The 17,945-nt window shown below is 46.6% G+C and overlaps 1 protein-coding gene across 1 annotated transcript in view; it reads right to left on the reverse strand.

The window, feature by feature from the left end:
- Positions 1-17,945, reverse strand: part of Cdh5 (cadherin 5) — a 38,137-nt gene that overhangs the window by 6,153 nt on the left and 14,039 nt on the right. Inside the window, exons 3-9 of the mRNA XM_041650828.1 lie at positions 9,153-9,441; positions 8,300-8,416; positions 6,766-6,930; positions 5,321-5,508; positions 3,638-3,888; positions 1,905-2,047; positions 226-350 (exon numbers count right to left, since the gene is read on the reverse strand). Coding sequence (XP_041506762.1) covers positions 226-350; positions 1,905-2,047; positions 3,638-3,888; positions 5,321-5,508; positions 6,766-6,930; positions 8,300-8,416; positions 9,153-9,441 — 1,278 coding nt within the window. The remainder of the gene's footprint in view (positions 1-225; positions 351-1,904; positions 2,048-3,637; positions 3,889-5,320; positions 5,509-6,765; positions 6,931-8,299; positions 8,417-9,152; positions 9,442-17,945) is intronic.

Here is a 17,945-nt window from a genome sequence, read left to right on the forward strand (position 1 = left end):
AGCACCATCTTGAATGGTCTTCCCAAAGCCACTTTGTCTACTACCATCCTCTACCCACTTATCCCTGAGGCTTCCAGGGGTTTCATTTCTCTGCCTGTAAAATGTGAATAGCATTTTATTCAGGCTGTTGAGGGAACTCTAGGTGGGCAGGAAGGTTTGCTCCTCAGCCCTCTGACTAAAAAACGTACTTCCCTCCCCCGCCTCACCAACTTGAGGCTAACTCACCTTTCCCTGGGCAGCATTCTCACACACTTTAGGTTCATAGGGTTCGGCAAATTCCGGGGGGTTGTCATTCTCATCCAAAACTTCAATGTGGACCTGCACAATGGATTCTTTACCTATGGGGTTACCTGCAGGAGAGAGAGCTTGTCACCACAGTGGGCCCAGCTGATGCTGGCCGCTGGAGCTGGAAGATGTTTAGATGAATACCCCTGAGGCTCTGTGTGGGGGAGGCCACTATTTTTTGCAGAAGGAAAACCCAAGGATTGTATCACAGATGGAGGGGTGTAGAGGAGAACAAGGGGGTAGACCTTCATATGTGAACAAGTTTGCTTGTAAGAATTCAAGAGCTAAACACCCTCAGTGCACCTTAAGAGGTTGTAAATAAATCAGTAAGTAAATCAAGCAAACAAATACAAGTGATTAAAATAATAAATTAAACAAATAATCATGCACTCATTTAAATAATGCTATCTCCTTTCAGGAGCCCCCTTGGGACCTGGGTACAGTGGGAAAGTGAACACTTCTTTGCTGGGTGATTGTCACAGCTCCTCTGGCATCTGTCAGAATTTATACAAGTTGTTGCAGGCTCTAACAATCTCTAGTTGAGGAAGCAGGATGAGCAATACAGAGTAAGGGTGAACGAGCCATGTAGTGGATGAAAAGATATGGGTTAATCTAAGTTATAAGAACTAGTTAGAAACAAGCCCAGTCCCACAGTTCCATGAATCTAAGTAGCAAAATTTGGAAATTTGACTATATATATATAGTCAAATTTCCAAATTTATATATATATATAGTCAAATTTCCAAATTTATATATATATAGTCAAATTTCCAAATTTATATATATATATATATATATAGTCAAATTTCCAAATATATATATATAGAGGGAGAGAGAGAGAGAGAGAAATATACAAGTTAGTGCTTAGAGAAGGTGGATCTGGGAGAAGTTTAGGGAGGGGTGAATATTGTCAGAATTCATTGTACGAAATTAACAAAGAACTAATAAAAATGGCATCTCCTTGTATTGTGTAACCTAAAGTCAAGAAAGAAAAAGAAACAAGCCTAAGCTAAAGCTGAGCTTTCATAATTAACGGTAAGTCTCCATGTCGTTGTGTGTGTGTGTGTGTGTGTGTGTGTGTGTGTGTGTGTGTGTGTGCTGATGGCTCAAAGAAAAATCTGTCTACAGCTTCTTGTTCTGAAACTGGCTCTTCAACTGGTGCAGATATAACTGTCCACACACTAAGGAGTGTTTGCTAAATGCATTTAACACTACGAACCATGCAGCATTTGGTCCAGGTACAGCCTTTGCCCGATCACTGTTCACTGGACCAAACCCTCAGAAACTGTGTTGTGTGTGCCTTTGGTGAGCCTCATCACAGAGGCACCTGAGCAGCATGCTTTTAGCATGGTACTTCTTAAACTATGATGTACATGGGGTTCTTGTTCTGTCTATGATGCTACCCTATTATTCTGTATGCCCAACAAGGTTGTGGGTGTTCTGTATGATGCTGGTCCAAGCAGCTCTTTCTGAAATGGAAATTTAACATACCTCAGACAGAGAATGCTTCCCTGGGGACTTGTAATACCTTCAGAGGTTCAAGATGATAAATCATGTCAGTTTTGAAAGGATGAGGGAAAAGAAGAACCCAGGTGGCCTTATAAGATGAAGGCACTCACCGCTAGAATCCAGTTCATTGGCCTCCACAGTCAGGTTGTACCAGGCGTGGGTTTCTCTATCCAGTTCTTTCTCATTATGGATGTTCCCCTGTTTGGATATTTGGAAGAATTGCCCTCTGTCACTGGTCTTGCGGATGGAGTATCTGTCCAGGAGAAAGAGATTCATGTTAGAAGGAGAAGCTGAATTGACTTCTCTAAGTTATCTCTGGCCTCCATATTTGTGCTGTGGTGTGCACCACCCCAACACATGGAATAAATAAATAAAAGTGCAATAAAATAAAAAGATCTCATTAGAATATACACATTTTAAGAAACCATATTAAAACTCATGTGAAGCCAGGTGTGGTGGAATGTACCCTGTAGTCCAGTGCTCAGGAGGTGGAGATGGGAGGATTACTGCAGTTCAAGGGCAGCCTGGGCTACGTAAGAGAAGCAAGAAAATGTTCCTGTGTAAGAATGGTCATTTCAGATTAGATAGAAAACAGGTTAGAGAAGGGCTTGTGTTAGGCTAAAGTTCAGCAGAGAGTTGTTCCACTAGAGCAGAATGCCGCAGAGCTGGTAGAGTGGGCTGTTCCGAAGTAGAGCCAAGTCTATGTGAGAACGTAAATGTATAACACGCGGCGGGGAAATCGTGATGCTTGATCAACAAGGCTAACACAACTGGCTACATGCGTTCGGTAAAATAAGACTGGATTAAATTCATGCTTACGACCAAGTAAGTGACTCCAAGAAGTCTGAGTAGATCTATCTATTCCTTTTGTCCCAGAGAGTAGAGGATGGACATCTAGTTAGGGTAGATAAGCAAGGACACTAATTTGAATGTGTCATTCCATACACCTCAAAGGCCATGTGTTAGAAACTGTATCCACAAATCTATATAATCATGGTATTTGGAGATAAAGTTTTTGGGAGGTAATCATGATTAGATTAGGTCATGAGAGTGGGGCCCGCAGGGTGGATCTGTGGCTTTATGAGAAGACAAAGCGAGACATACGCTGGCAAGCTCGTTGCGTGTCACCGTGCCACAGCAAGAGAGACCCTGCTAAACGGCAATCGCATCCTGGCACTATGCTCTTGGATTTCCAAGCCTGTGGATCCTTAAAATAAAGAGATCACTGCTATTCATAAATTATCCAGCCCATGGTGTGAAGTTCTAGCCATGGAAAATGAACAAGGAACAAGTATTGATAAAATGTGAAGGACATGATCCAAAACAAATGACAACAAAAATCCAACACAAACGCAACATCCGAGTATCGGTGTGTGATTGTGTGGTCATGAAGGAGTGCGTACCGAGACCACCCATGAACTCGGTGAGTACAGGAGCAACCCACAGATTTCTTGATAGGCCACGTGAAAGCAACACTTCTGACTTTGTGTTTTGGGAGACTAATTTCTAAACTATTTTTGGTGATGGAGCTTCAGATACACCATCGCTGATGGCTGATTGCTCTCTTGACTCTCAGGCCTCATCAGATGGTACCTATGTGAGTCACGGTCTTAAGTCCTTCAAAGAGCCGAGGATGACCTTGACCAGACAAGATGGACATACTAGGAACTGGTAAGACAGGAGTGTTAGTGAAAAGAGCCGGGGCCAGCCTCTGCATTTTTCCATGAAGATGCTGGGAGAAGCTAGTATCCTTCTCTGATCTTTGGTCTCAGACCACTAGCCATAAGAATGCCCATGCCAGGGCCATCGTACCATTAGCACTTCATGCCCACCCCCTCTTTACCCAATTTTGTGCTGAGCCTTGTCAGGGTCTTTAGCCACCACAGTGCCTATCAGAGGTTTCTTCTGGTTTTCCGGCAGCTGGAAGTGGTAGAAGCGTTGCTGGAAGACAGGCGGCTCATCTACGTCCAGGACATTGATGGTGATCTTGGCTTTGTTTTTGCCTGCTGTGCTGCTCAGGTATCCGAGTCTGATAGTGGGGTCCGTGGCCTCAATGTAGAATGTGTACTGCTGGATGAGTTCATAGTCCAGGGGCTGCATGGGTAGCAAGGATGGGGACTGTTTGTAGCCCATTTTATTTTACTGCCCCATCTCTGTACCCCACCCTTTTCTAAGTGATAAGGGCACACATGGCCCCAGTCCTCGCAGGATTGTAGCCTAGTGGTTCCGTTCAAAGGAACACCTTTCACGGTTTTGCTTAGGAGGCTTCTCCTTGGTCTGCCTAGTAACTTCCTTCCTATTTGTCTTGAGGAATGAATAGGAGTTTGCTAGTAAGAGACAACCTCTCAGAAGCTGCTCTGGACAGAGGCGACAGCTTCCTGACTGGCACTGTTGCGAAGTCCTGAACAGACCAGCTACATTTTTTTTCTGTCATTTGTCTGTCTATCTTTCCCACCATCTGAGAGCTTTGTGGCTTCTGGTGGCTATGTGTGTGTTCCCGGTCCTCTCCCTGAACATTCTGAAAATATGAAAGCTCCTTCCTCTCCTTTCTGGATGCAGCCAGTCTGATTTTGTTTGCTGCCAGCAGCAACCACTATCCATGGCCACTTGTGCCCTCTGGTACACATTCTTTACATATATGCTGGGGGCTTTCTACTGGCTGGGATGCAGGGAGCTAATGCTGATAGGGGTGGGGACGCTGTGCTGGTGAGTATTAAATAGCAATTTTCCATCTATCCTAAAATCATTGAGATTTGGGAACCTCAGGTGAGGAATCACCTAGATCAGGTTGTCTGTGGTCTTTTCTGTTGGGATTGTCTTGACTGTTAATTAGTGTAGAAAGACTCAGCCCATTGTGGGCAGCGCCACTCCCTAGGCTTGGTCCTGAACTGTATAGGAAGAAAAGGCTAGCAGAGAGCTGAAGCTGCAGACAGGAAGTAGAGGTGCATTCATTTTCCTCTGCTTTGAACTGTTGATGTGATGTGACCAGCCAGCTCAAGATCCTTTGCCACTCTGACTGCCCCTTAACAATGGACTCAACTTGGAACTGTAAGCCCAATACACCCTGTTCCAAAGTTGCCTTCGGCCAGGGTTATTTCATCCTCACAGCAGAAATGCTAGATACTAGAACAAGTGCTCCCTGCCAGCATGGCAGGGTTTGTGGCTGCTTATGCCAGCACCTGACCTTCAGGCTGCAACTCTGAGTTGTGCTCTATGTTACCCCCATGGGACTGGGCCCCCACTTGTATCTGCTCATCAGTGATCTCTACCTTCTTGCCACTTGTCACTGCTCTTGAGGCTTCCAGGAATTACTTCCCAAATAAATATTTAACACCCAAAGCCTTGCCCCTCGAACAACTTAGCCTGAGACGGTGAATCGGTCTGTATGAGCACATGGCCAGCTCTGAGCTGCACAGGAATGTTCTCATTAAATGGCCTATGGCTCAGAAGCAGTCCCCAAGTGTGTCCTTTGGATGCTGTAAACTCCACAGCCTGTGAAGGGGTTCAGTACTGCAGATCTACGTACCTTTGTGGGCTTGATGATACCCTCATTGCGGTTGGGGTCTGTCTCGATGGTGAAGGTGTCCCTGTACTCGCCCTGTATGATGCTGTACTTGGTCATCCGGTTCTGAGGCTCGTCTGGGTCCTCAACAGACAGAAAGCCCAAGGGGTTGCCCACACGGATGTCTTCAGGCACCGTAAATGTGTATGAGGCTGATATGCATAGAGAACCACAAAGAGTTAATGATGGATAAGATAATTGTCCCTTCATATTATAACAGATGTAGACCATAGACTCACACAGGCACACACAGATATACACACACACAGGCACACACACACAGGCACACACACAGACACACACACAGGCGCACACACAGACACACACACAGGTGCACACACAGGCACAAACACAGACACACACACACAGGCACACACACAGGCACACACACAGACACACACACAGGCACACACACAGGCACACACATAGGCACACACACAGGCACACAGGCACACACACAGACACGCAGGAACACACACACAGGCACACACACAGACACACAGGAACACACACACAGGCACACACACAGGCACACATACAGACACACAGGCACACACACAGGCACACACACAGACACACAGGCACACACACAGACACACAGGCACACACACACACAGGCATACACACACAGGCACACACAGAGGCACACACACAGGCACACACACAGACACACAGACACACACATACAGGCACACACACAGGCACACAAACACAGGCACAGACACACAGGCACACATACAGACACACACACAAACACACACAAACACACAGGAACACACACACAGGCACACAGGCACACACACAAACACACAGACACACACAGGCACACACAGGCACACACAGGCACACACACAGACACAGGGGCACACACACACAGACACACAGGCACACACTCACAGGCACACACACAGACACACACACAGGCACACACACAGACACACAGGCACACACACAGACACACAGGCACACACACAGGCACACACACATAGGCACACACACAGGCGCACACACAGACACACAGACACACACATACAGGCACACACACAGGCACACACACAGGCACACAGGCACACACACAGACACACAGGCACACACACAGGCACACACACAGACACACAGGCACACACACAGGCACACAGGCACACACACAAACACACAGACACACACAGGCACACACACACAGACACACAGGCACACACAGACACCCAGATACACAGGCACACACACACAGAGGCACACACACAGGCACACAGATTAAGGATGGTAGTGGGTCTCCATAGTTTGGCTTCAGAAGCACCCTGGGACATGGGGAGATATAGAGAGGTTTTTGGGTACTTTTTTGAGAGCCCCCAAATCACGTCCAGATTGTCCCAGCCCCTGTCTACTAAGGCTCGATGGGAGGGACTTACACTGAGTAAAGATGGGGAAGTTGTCGTTGATGTCTTCCAGTGTGATCAGCACAGTGGTTGTGCCTGACTCTCCCCGAAGGCCCTGGGCATCTCGAGCCTCCACCACGATCTTGTACTCAGCCGTTGTCTCTCTGTCCAAGTTTTTATCCTTTGTGAAAATAAGTCCTGAAAAAAGAATTGTCCCAACAGGTGACTCCACAGTATATCTGAGATTGAAAACCTCAGGATGATAGCCCACTACCTCCATACCTTGTCCTGTGTGACTAAAAGTTGGCCGAATGTATGGCCCAGCGTTGTTCCTAGCCAGAGAGAGCCTTATGTTGAGAAATACCATAAGGCCAGTTTCAGGCTCAGAGTGAGCATGCCTTGATGGATTAGTGATGTCTGCCTTGCCATGGTTTAGTACTGAGAGTGCTGTACTTGATTAATAATGTCTGTCTTGACATATACAGAAGTGACTACAAATTTTAGTGCCAAGAGAGCTTGTGATGGTTTAGTGACATCTATCTTGGTTGCCCTGTGTCTTTGCTCGTCTTCTGGAAGACAGTGTGCCTAGCTTGACTAACTGGCCTTCTTTTTTGCTTCCAAGGCTCAATACTTGCAGTTTTCCAAATGTGTTAAACTGAACCTAATTTGGCCTGAGAAACCTTCTGTACTTTGCAGACTTGAACCGTTCTGTGAAGAACGGCAACCTAGCAGGGTGTAAATACACCAAACCCCTAACTTAGGCGTATGCTCAGCCAATCACAGCGGCTGTGCTTTAGTTAATCATAGGTGGCCACCTGTTCAAAACTGTTCAAATAAGGCAGACACCCCAGCTGTACCCAACCGAGCTGTTTCTAGACTACAGGGTGTTTTTTTTTTTTTCTTTCCTACACTATAAATACCACCCAACAATGTGGCAGCCCTGGGGTTTCTCTGAACTTGTTTGGCTTCTGGGGTGTCCCAATTTGTGAATTGTTCTTTGCAAAATTAAACTTGATAAAATTTAATTGGTCTAAAGTTTTTCTCTTAACAAGGCACACACACACACACACACACACACACACACACACACACACACACACAAACCTATGTGGCGTGGCTGTGTCTGTGCATAATCGAATTCAAATTTCACAGCTATGGCCCAAAGGACTAGGCGCATTTCTATTTTCTGGACAAAGGAGGTGAGGCTCATAGATATGAATTGACTTGGCCAAGGACTGTAGAGCTGAGTAGCCATGTAGGGTTCGAATGTGATGTCCCTGAATATGTACAAAGACCTTCCAACCAGCATTTTTTGTTGAGTACTGGTCTTCTCTTGGGTGAAAAGACCCTGATTTTCTTTCTGGACTTGAGTGCATGCCTTGGGTAGCTGTCTGCTTCCTCCCCTAACCTGTCCCAATATGTCTTTGTGTGTATTATGTATTCCTTCCCTGGACCAATGGCTGGTGACATCTGTCAGGTTAGACTTCCCTCTGCATTGGCACCTGCAATATTCATGCCCCCAAATCCCTCCAATGGGTACCCTCCCAAGAGGGTTAGTCATACAGACCATAATTATCAATGGCGAAGTACTCATTTCCGTTTACGATTTGGTACATGACAGTGGCGTGGCCAGCCACAGTGGGGTCATCTGCGTCTACTGCAGTCACACGGATGACAGAGGTCCCTGTGGAGAGAGAGTTCTGGTGTGTCTGCTCACAGGTGGCCCTCACCGCACTCCCTAGTGGGAGTGGATGGGATTCTGCTGTTCCTACCACCCAGGTTAAGGGAAGAAAAGTTGCTTTGTGCCAGAGAGGCCATCACAAGGGTGAAGTGGCAGCAATGGTAGGTCTAGCCAGATCAGCCACAAAGGCTACAAAGAGAACAGGTAGTTTGTACCTTGTGGGAGAAAGGAAGGGTGGAAGATGTTTGGGCTTGAGAGAGAAACTTTGGAGAGTTCTGGATGATTTTGCCTCTTCCGAAGGTGAGAGATTGAGGGACTGGAAATGGTATTGGAAAGCCTCCAGATGGGTGGGGATCACATTTCTCATCCTTTAGAGTTCTAGGGGTTCCTTCAAAAAAGTCTGGCAGCAGGGCCCTAAGCAGTTTTCCTATTCCTTCTGGAAACAGGATGAATACAGGCTAGTCTACAAGCCAGAGTGTGATGACACCCTCTGGAGTGAGGGTCAGGGCCCAGACTATAAGAAATGTCAGTGCTTAACACGTTACGAGGATCAGAACCCATCTGTGACTAGGGACAAGGTTTAGTGTGGGACTAGGTCAGAGGTTAACCTTTAGGGACAAGTTTTGAAATCCTGTGGTATCACACCACTCCCTTGAACTTGCTGGAGCCTGACCCTGAGCAGTGAGGTGGCTGATGTGAGGAGAGGAGGAGAGAGAGGGCAGACTAGGTACATACATACCCACAGCCGACATCTCTGGCACAGACGCGTTGAATACCCGGTGTTCAAACACAGGCCAGTTGTCGTTCACGTCATGAACCTTGACGGTGAAGTTGGAAGGTTGCTCCAGGTTGACGTTAGTCTCCTTGTCCACAATGAGGGCAGTAAGGAAGTACTCAACCTTCTTTTCCCGGTCTAATCTCTCAAAGGCAAACACATCTCCTGTGTCGGCGTCGACCCGGAAGATCGTGCCGGCATACTTTCCCTGGAGCACATACTTGGCATTCTTACGGTTCACGCTGGACTTGATCTGGGAAAGAATAGACAACAGGAGTTGGGAATGGGAAGCATAGCTGCCTGCACTTGTGTGCGCACACATGATTATGGATGTTTGTGGATGTGCATATATGTGGGGATGTCTGTATGCTTCTTTTGTTGTCCCATGCAAAAACGGGATACATGCCAGTGAAATAGTGGAGCTGGCTGATATCAATATGGCTTTGAAGACTTGGCTAGGATTGGGGAATATCTGCAATCTGGCTATTAAATGTGACCATATTAACAATCGAATTATCTGAACATACAACGAAATAAATCATTGTTATGAATGGTTTGTCAACCTAGGAGACATGGGTCTGCTATGGCTTTTCTAGAGAGCATAACAGAAAAAGGAAGGTCCACGTGAATGTGGGTGCCATCACCCTATGGACTAGGGTACTGAACTGTATAAGAAGGTGACAGTAAGTGAAGCAGCTGCATCCTTCTCTGCTTCCTGACTGTGGGTGCTGCTTCTGTCCCCACCCCTTGCGGTGATGGGCTGTACCTTCAAACCATGAGCCCAGGAAGTCCTCCATTCCAGAAGTTGCTTTTGTGACAGCAACAGAAATGTGAAGACACATTAGAAGCAAAGATTGCAGATACTCAGAATTCGTGTTTCTAACTATGTTACTACATGTAACCACTGCCTTGAGGTTCCTGTGTCTTCTGTGTGAGCATGGGGCGATACTAAATGGCGAATGGCCTTGTGCCTCTTGCACTAACTCTGCCTGCAGCGGTGCACATCATCAGCTGGAAGGCTGAGTATTTACACTACAGAAATTGGTGAGTTCTACACATCCGCACTTTTCCTGCAAAAGCCAGTTGTCAGACATTTATCAACACGGCAAGCATTGGTCCCAGGAAATTTGCTTCTGGAATATGATGCGTAAAATACTCTATTCTTGGCGGTTTACAGTGTCTAATCTGCAGAATAGAACCCCAGTGAGCTTTGTTTAACTCAGGGTGTCCTGTGCTCTGAGACTACTGAGCCAGTTTTCTAGATAACACATGCTATTAGTAGCTTAAGAGAGGCCAATGTATGCTCAGCCCCTTGCTCTGGACAGTACTGAAGTGAGCGACAGTGATTGTGAATGATAGACCCGCAAACCAAAAAATATTAGAGAGTTCCAGTGCTGGGTAGTCCAGTTTTACAACTAGAGGATATGAGGAGAGAGGATACAGATCTCACAGGCTCTCAGAACTGGGGCTTACAGTGAGGGACGACATCTTAGGAGGGCAGCGCTTGGGGGACAGATGGAGCAAGGCCTTTGTGTGCAGGTGTCCAGTAAAGATCTGTTAAGTTGGAGGAGAATGGAGAGTGGCCAGGAGGTCAAGAACGTTAGCCTCAGGGGAGAAGGAGATTCCAGAAGGGTATGGACCAATCCCATGAGCTCTAGGGCTCAGCAGTTGTTCAATAATTGGAGCACTTAGTGCGGGGGGGGGGGGGGGGGGAGGACAGCTGGGTGGAAGGCCGTGAAGCCAGATGGTGGAGCCCAGAGAAGATCCTGGAAGGTGAAAGGGTAGAGGCACAGAGGGATGACTCCTTCCCTCCAGCAGGCACTGGAGGAGGGAGGCCGGCAGCAGCGAGGACTAGCAGAGATCCTGGGGCAGGGACGGAGGCGCGCAGGGGCCAGGTGGGCCCAATGAGCAGGACAGAATGAACAGCTAGACAGGGGCGAAAAGCCATGTTCCAGCTCTGTAACCTGTGGCATGTGGGGACAGTAGGGAAGAAGGAGAGGGACAGTTTGACACCTCGGGCAGGGCCCAGGTTAAGCTGAGACACTGGTCTTAATGGGAACCTGTGAATCTTCACAAAGCAGAGTAGAAGCAAATCAACTTGGAAACGGACTGGAACAGTGCAGATTTTTCTCCAATCTATATTTTACTCCTTTACCTCTCTCCCCATCTTCCTTTCTTTCTTCCTTCCTTCCTTCCTTCCTTCCTTCTCTTCCCCTCCCTCCTTCTCTCCTTCCCTCCTTTCCTCCATCTCATATTCCTGGCTATATAACCCAGGCTGGCATTGACCTCTCCATCTTCTTGCCTTGGTCTTCAGAGCAGCGGAATTATAGCCTGCACCCCCATGCTTGACCTATTTTGTTTAAACAAACATGAGTTTTACAACTCTTCTTAAAGAAAACGAGACACCAGTACCCTGAGTTCCTGGGCACCTGCTCCCCTTCTCCTCAGTACCGCATCTTATATTAGCGTGGCCCTTGTTACAAAGGGAGCCAAAACAGAAGAAGCATTATTGATTAACATAGATAGCTTATACACATCCCCTTGTTTTTACCTAATATCTATGTCCGTCCATCACTCTCCTCCCTGCCCTCAGCCTCCCCAAGATGCCTTTCAGGACACCACACAGCATTTTGTTACCATGTTTCCACAGCTTATTTTGGTTGTGACCGTCTCTGAGAATTTTATTGTTTTTGATGAACTTGACAGTTTGGGGGCGCGCCGGTTAGGTGTCTCAATGGCCACCCTTCCATTTGAATTTCTCTGTTTTTCTCACCGCTCAACTGGGGTTGTGGATTTTGCTCCTCCCCCTTTTCTAATATCATTGTGTTTGGATGGAACAATGCCAATGGCTGCCCTGCTCTGGCAGGCTGCTCCCAGCTGGTGTCCATTGTTCATCGAGGTTTACAAACCAAAGCTCCAGACTCTGACCTCCATAAACACACACTTCCTTCAGATTGTGTCTTCAGAGTCACAGGAGGACCCTTGAGGTCCTGTGTTTGTGTCTCCTACAGACTCTTGTCTCAATGAGGGTGGGGATCACATGTGGTTCCTCTGCTCCTCTATCCCTGTGCTGGGTACCAGGTCGGTTCCATCATCACAAGACACAGACCATCAGTCACCCCATGTCCCCAAGCCTTGTGCTGTTTGGCATTGGCCTCCACCTTCTGATAGCCTTCCCTGAGTCATCCTTCCGACTCCGCTCAGCACTCGCCATTCTCCTTGGAGGGTGAATCATGGCCAGTTATCCCACTGGGAAAGTCATAATTGGGTTACGGCATTTCCCTCAATGACACAGGACTCACTGTGTAACTCTTGACGTGCGTGCGTCTTTCCTTCTGGTCAGGTGGCAGTATTTACATCACCCGGGGGGAAGAAAGCCCTTTTTGGAAGCTTGACCAGCCAGGTGCCCAGTCAGCTGCTGTGGGTGGAGCCGTTAGCAGATACTTCCTATATGACTCCAGCTATTTCCTTTAGCTGGAGTCACGGAGGCAATTCTGGTGCCCTGTCCAGACTTGTGCCTCACATTAAAAGGTCCTCTTTGGTCTGTCTCTCTCTTGCCAGAACACCCCCCCATCCCCATCATTTATGGGGTTCTCTGTCTGATACCTGCTGTTGCTCTATATCTCAGTTTTTTAAACCGTGGTCTTCAACTTCCTGTGAGGTCTTATACCTAAACGTGGGAGGTATGAAAAACCGGCAACACTGAATGACTTCTTGAGGCACAATGACCAAAGAGTAATCCACCATCCAGAGCATGATGGCTTTTCTAGCAGCGCTTGCCTGTGTTACATCATGATTTTCACTGCCTCCTTGGTTCTCAATGCACTGCATGTGCACCGGGCATTGTGCATTGTGCACGTCATCTGTCACACAACAACAGTGAGTGACATCTGGAGAATGTGGCTCAGATTTGAGGCTATTGTATAGGCCACAGTGGTTATACTATGACACAAAGTTTATTGCTTTCACAGAAATGACGATAAAAAGGAGACCTTTATATCCTTATATGATATGATTATATGTATGTATATAAAATAGGACTTTCAGATCTCTATATATGGGTATATAGCCTTAAAAAATAAATTATTTTTATTTTATCTTTGAGACATGGTATCAAAGTGTAGCCTTGGCTGTCCTAAACCTCATTATGTAGACCAGGTTGCCCCGAACTCACAGAGATTCACTTACTTCTGCCTCCTGAGCACTAGGATTAAGAATGTGTGCCATCAGGCCTTGAAAAATAGACGAACATTTTCCTGCCATCACTCCTCAGCTTGTGAGAGTCATATTAGTGTGTATTTTAATTAGGTTGTGTCAGAATCGTTGATTTTAAAGTTTCTTTTTGAGCTGTTGGTTTTGAGCTTTGTTAAAAAGTAGTTAAATTAATTTTATCTTTGAATTAAAACAGAATTTCCAAAATGGTCCCAAACATACTTCTGCCTTTTTGTGCTATGTTTTTATGCAAAGCAGTGCTCTTACACTGACTATAATAGAATCAAAATGTTGAGCCAGGGTAGCTCACACCTTTAACATCAGCTCTCCAGAGACAAAGGCAGGCAGATGTCTGTGAGGTTGAGGCCATCCTGATCTACATAGTGAGTTCCAGGCCAGTCTGGGCTAAAAGTGAGACCCTGTTACAGACAGATAGAGAGACAATAGACCACACATCTGTTCTAAAAAACACCAAATCTAATATGCTTTATGACTAGAGGATTAAATATTAAGCATCAATATTATTATTTTTTTTAATTTTTTAAAATATTCATTTATTTATTTATTATGTATACAATAGTCTATCTGTTTGCCTGAAGGCCAGAAGAGGGCGCCAGACCTCTTTACAGATGGTTGTGAGCCACCATGTGGTTGCTGGGAATTGAACTCAGGACCTTTGGAAGAGCAGGCAATGCTCTTAACCACTGAGCCATCTCTCCAGCCCCCCAGCATCAATATTATTATGCAATTTTTATTTTTTATTTTTTTGGTTTTTCGAGACACGGTTTCTCTGTGGCTTTGGAGCCTGTCCTGGAACTAGCTCTGTAGACCAGGCTGGTCTTGAACTCACAGAGATCCGCCTGCCTCTGCCTCCCGAGTGCTGGGATTAAAGGCGTGTGCCACCATCACCCGGCTATTATGCAATTTTTAAATACCTCATAAAGTTATACTTATATCAAAGAATTGTCTAAAAATTAATTTCTTTATGATTTATTATCAGTAAATGTTTGATTTTTATTCCTATTTTATATATCTTTATAACTCGTTGGAGAAAAGTTCTTTAGGCACAGAGAGAGTGGAGAGAGTGACCTGCTCTAGACCCCGATAGAGGGTGGTAAGTGAATTCTGTAAAAAGCCAGAGAGAAAACATTTTTGGCTCTCTGGATTGTATAGTCTTGGTCACAGCTACTCCATGCTGCCATGGACAATTAGTAAATTAATGAATGGGACTGTGTTCCAATAAAACTTTATTTATAAGACCAGACAGAGGGCCATATTTGGTCTGTGGGCAGATATTTGTATAGCCCTACTATCCATGAGAGTGGTGAGCATATTTTTGCCCAGTGCTGTTTTACTAGCACCCAGTCTAGGACGTGGAGCTGTTTATTCTCCCTCCAGTGCATTTGTTTGGTCCATCTCAGAGCTGGTGTGTGGATTCAAAGAGGTTGACGTGGTGAGATTTCATGTCAGAGTTTTCTTCTCACAGACAGCTCTTAAAATGCTTAAGTCATTGACATCGCATTGCATGTGAAATCCCACAATGAGGGTCAATCATTTGAATCAAAGTGGGTGAGTTTGATGCCTATGACGACTTGACATTATGAGAACTGTCATCATTCATTTAGATTGCCTTCAAGCTCTCGGAGGGTGAGCTTGTGTAGGACAGTGAAATTACAGGCCTTGACACTGGCCTCCCCCGAGGATAGTCCTGGGTCAAACGCCTCATCATAGGGAATTAGTTCAGGCTGGTCTTGAACCCTTGATCTTTCTGCTTTGGCCTCCTGAATGCTGGGATTACAGGTTTATACAATATGCTTGATGGAAAGTTGTTGTTTTTTTTGGTTTTTTTTTGTTTGGTTTTTTTTTGTTTTTTTTCTTTTTTGAGGAGACTCAGAGCCCAAGACCAGGGTTGGCAAACTGTGGCCTGGATGATCAGCATTGTCACCTGTGTGATGTTGTAGACAGCTGCTCAAACCTTTCCTGATTCCCCAAGTGGGAACACTGAATGTAGCTTTTTGGTTGATTGTTCCCTTAGCTCTGAACCCTCAGGACAGGCTGATCTCCTCAGCCTTGGCACAGGGTGGCCTTCTTACTGATCTCTACTCTGCAGGGAGCAATATGAGAGAAAATGAGCCATGATGCTCACTGCTGCTTCTACCACAGATACACCCTTCACCACAACCATCATTTTTATTCTCCTTCATCCAGGCCACCCACCACCATCACTATCACCACGTTTCCATAACCACCACTATTACCACCTTCCTCATCTCCTTCACTGTTGCCAGCACCACCATCATTACCACAATCACCACCTCTACCACCTACTCCTTTACCAATCATCACATCCACCTCTACCACTGAATCAACATGACCACTGCCATCTCTGTAACGGCCTCCACTCTTGTGGGGGTTTGAATAGGAACAGCCCCAAGAAGCTCATCTATCTGACTACTTAGAGCAACTTTAGGAAGTGTGGCATTCTTGGAGTAGCTGTGGCCTCGTTATAGGATGTATGTCATTGGGGTGGTCTTTGGGGTTTCAGATGGTCAAGCTGGGCCCAGTCTCTCTCTCTCTCTCTCTCTCTCTCTCTCTCTCTCTCTCTCTCTCTCTCCCTCTCTCTCCCTGCTGTCTGCAGATCCAGATGTAGAACTCTCAGCTACCTCTCCAGCGCCATGTCTGTCTGTGAGCTGCCATGCTTCCCGCCATGACAATAGTGGCAGAAATGGTAAGCCCCAATCAAAGGTTTTCTTTTATAAGAGTTGCTGTGGTTATGGTGTCTCTTCACAGCAATAGAACATTAAACAGGACAGCTCTCATCTCTCCTCATTCCCTTCACTAATAGTGCGGCTTGAAAATGAAGTGATTCCCATAGGCTCATGGATTTGGACCCTTACTTCTCAGCTGAGCATTGTTTTAGAAGACTGTAAAATCTTTAGGAATTTCCTTGCTGGAGGAAGTGGATGGCCCTTGAGGTTTTACAGCGGGTCCCTACATCCTGTCCTTTTCTGCTTTCTGACTTGAGAACACATTGAAGACGTCTTCCTCACACTTGAGCCGCATGCCTTCCCTGATGTGACGGACTGTATCCCTGCTTATTCTGTGAGCCAGACTAAATCCTTCCTCCTTTGAGACGCTCCACGTGGGGTGTGTTAAGGAAAGGATACTCACACTACAATCCACCAGCCCTGCGAAGTTAGATAAAGAGGAGAGGTCTATGGGGGATGCTTGGATCTCTCTGGGAAGGAGAAATAGAATAGATTTGATGCGTGGACTGGGGGCAAGTGTGTGGGGACCCATACATGTGAGTATAGGAACAGGAGGGATTAGGCTGGGGAGGGAAGGATGGAGGAAGGGAGTACTGTGAGAGAGGGCTGTGTAAATCTCCTGGAGGCTATGAGGGTGACCCTAGCAAGGACTCCTAGTTATGAAGGATATGGAACCTGAACTGGCCATGTTTTGTAACCAGGCTAGGTTCCCAGTGGGACGTTTACACCCACACAGCCACAAAACCCATGACCCTAAACCTGTCCTGCCTACAAGATGCACTGAGGCAATGGTGGCCCGGAGCTTGTGGGAGTGGCCAACCAATGACTGGTCAAAGGCCCAAGCCACAAGAGGGAGCCCATGCCTGACATACTGCTTGGAAGCTGGATGGCTCAGAGACAATAGGGTAAAATCAAACAAGACTGACAAAATAAAATAAAATGAATAAAAAAATCAATGAAATGATTCCTAATGATATTTTGTTATGCTCATAGTTCAGGGCTTATCCTGATAGACAGCAGAGAAGTATCATCCATCAACTGATGAGAGCATATAATACAGAGACCCAAAGCCAAATACTAGGCGGAGCTCAGGGAACCCCATTGAAGATGGAGAGGAAGGACTGTAGAAGCCAGAGGGTTGAGGACACCAGGAGAACAAGGTTCACAGAATCCACTAAGCGGGGCTCCCAGGGGCTCCCGGAGACTGAAGGGGCAATCATGGAACCTGCATGGCTCTGCACTAGGCCTCTGCGTACATGCTGCGGTTGTGTAGCTTGGTGTTCTCGTGGGGCTCCTAACAGTGGGAGTGGAGGCATGTCTGACTATTTGCCTGCTTGTGGGACCTATTCTGTCGTCCTCAGTTGCCTCATCCAGCCTTGATACGAAGGCTTATGCCCAGTCTTATTGCGTCTTGTTATGCCATGTTTGGTTGATATCCCTGGGAGGCCTGCTCTTTTCGGAAGGGCAATGGAGGAGCAGTGGATCTGGGGAAGAGAGAGTGGGGAGAGAAGGGTGTCATCAGGATGTATTGTATGAGAGAGGAATAAAGGAAAAGAAGAAAAGGAGAAAGAAATGTGAAAGTGATACAATTGTCATAGCCACTGCCACAGCGACCCCACCCATGACCACTGCCACAGCGACCCCACCCATGACCACTGCCACAGCGACTCCACCCATGACCACTGCCACAGCGACCCCACCCATGACCACTGCCACCACCTGGGGTCGTGCAGACGCTGCACCTATTCTGGAGAAGTATGCGGCAGGGGAGTTGGTT

This window comes from Microtus oregoni, unplaced genomic scaffold (genome assembly GCF_018167655.1).
Source record: "Microtus oregoni isolate MIOR12 unplaced genomic scaffold, Mior012 000004F_ref0000308, whole genome shotgun sequence".
NCBI lineage: Eukaryota > Metazoa > Chordata > Mammalia > Rodentia > Cricetidae > Microtus > Microtus oregoni.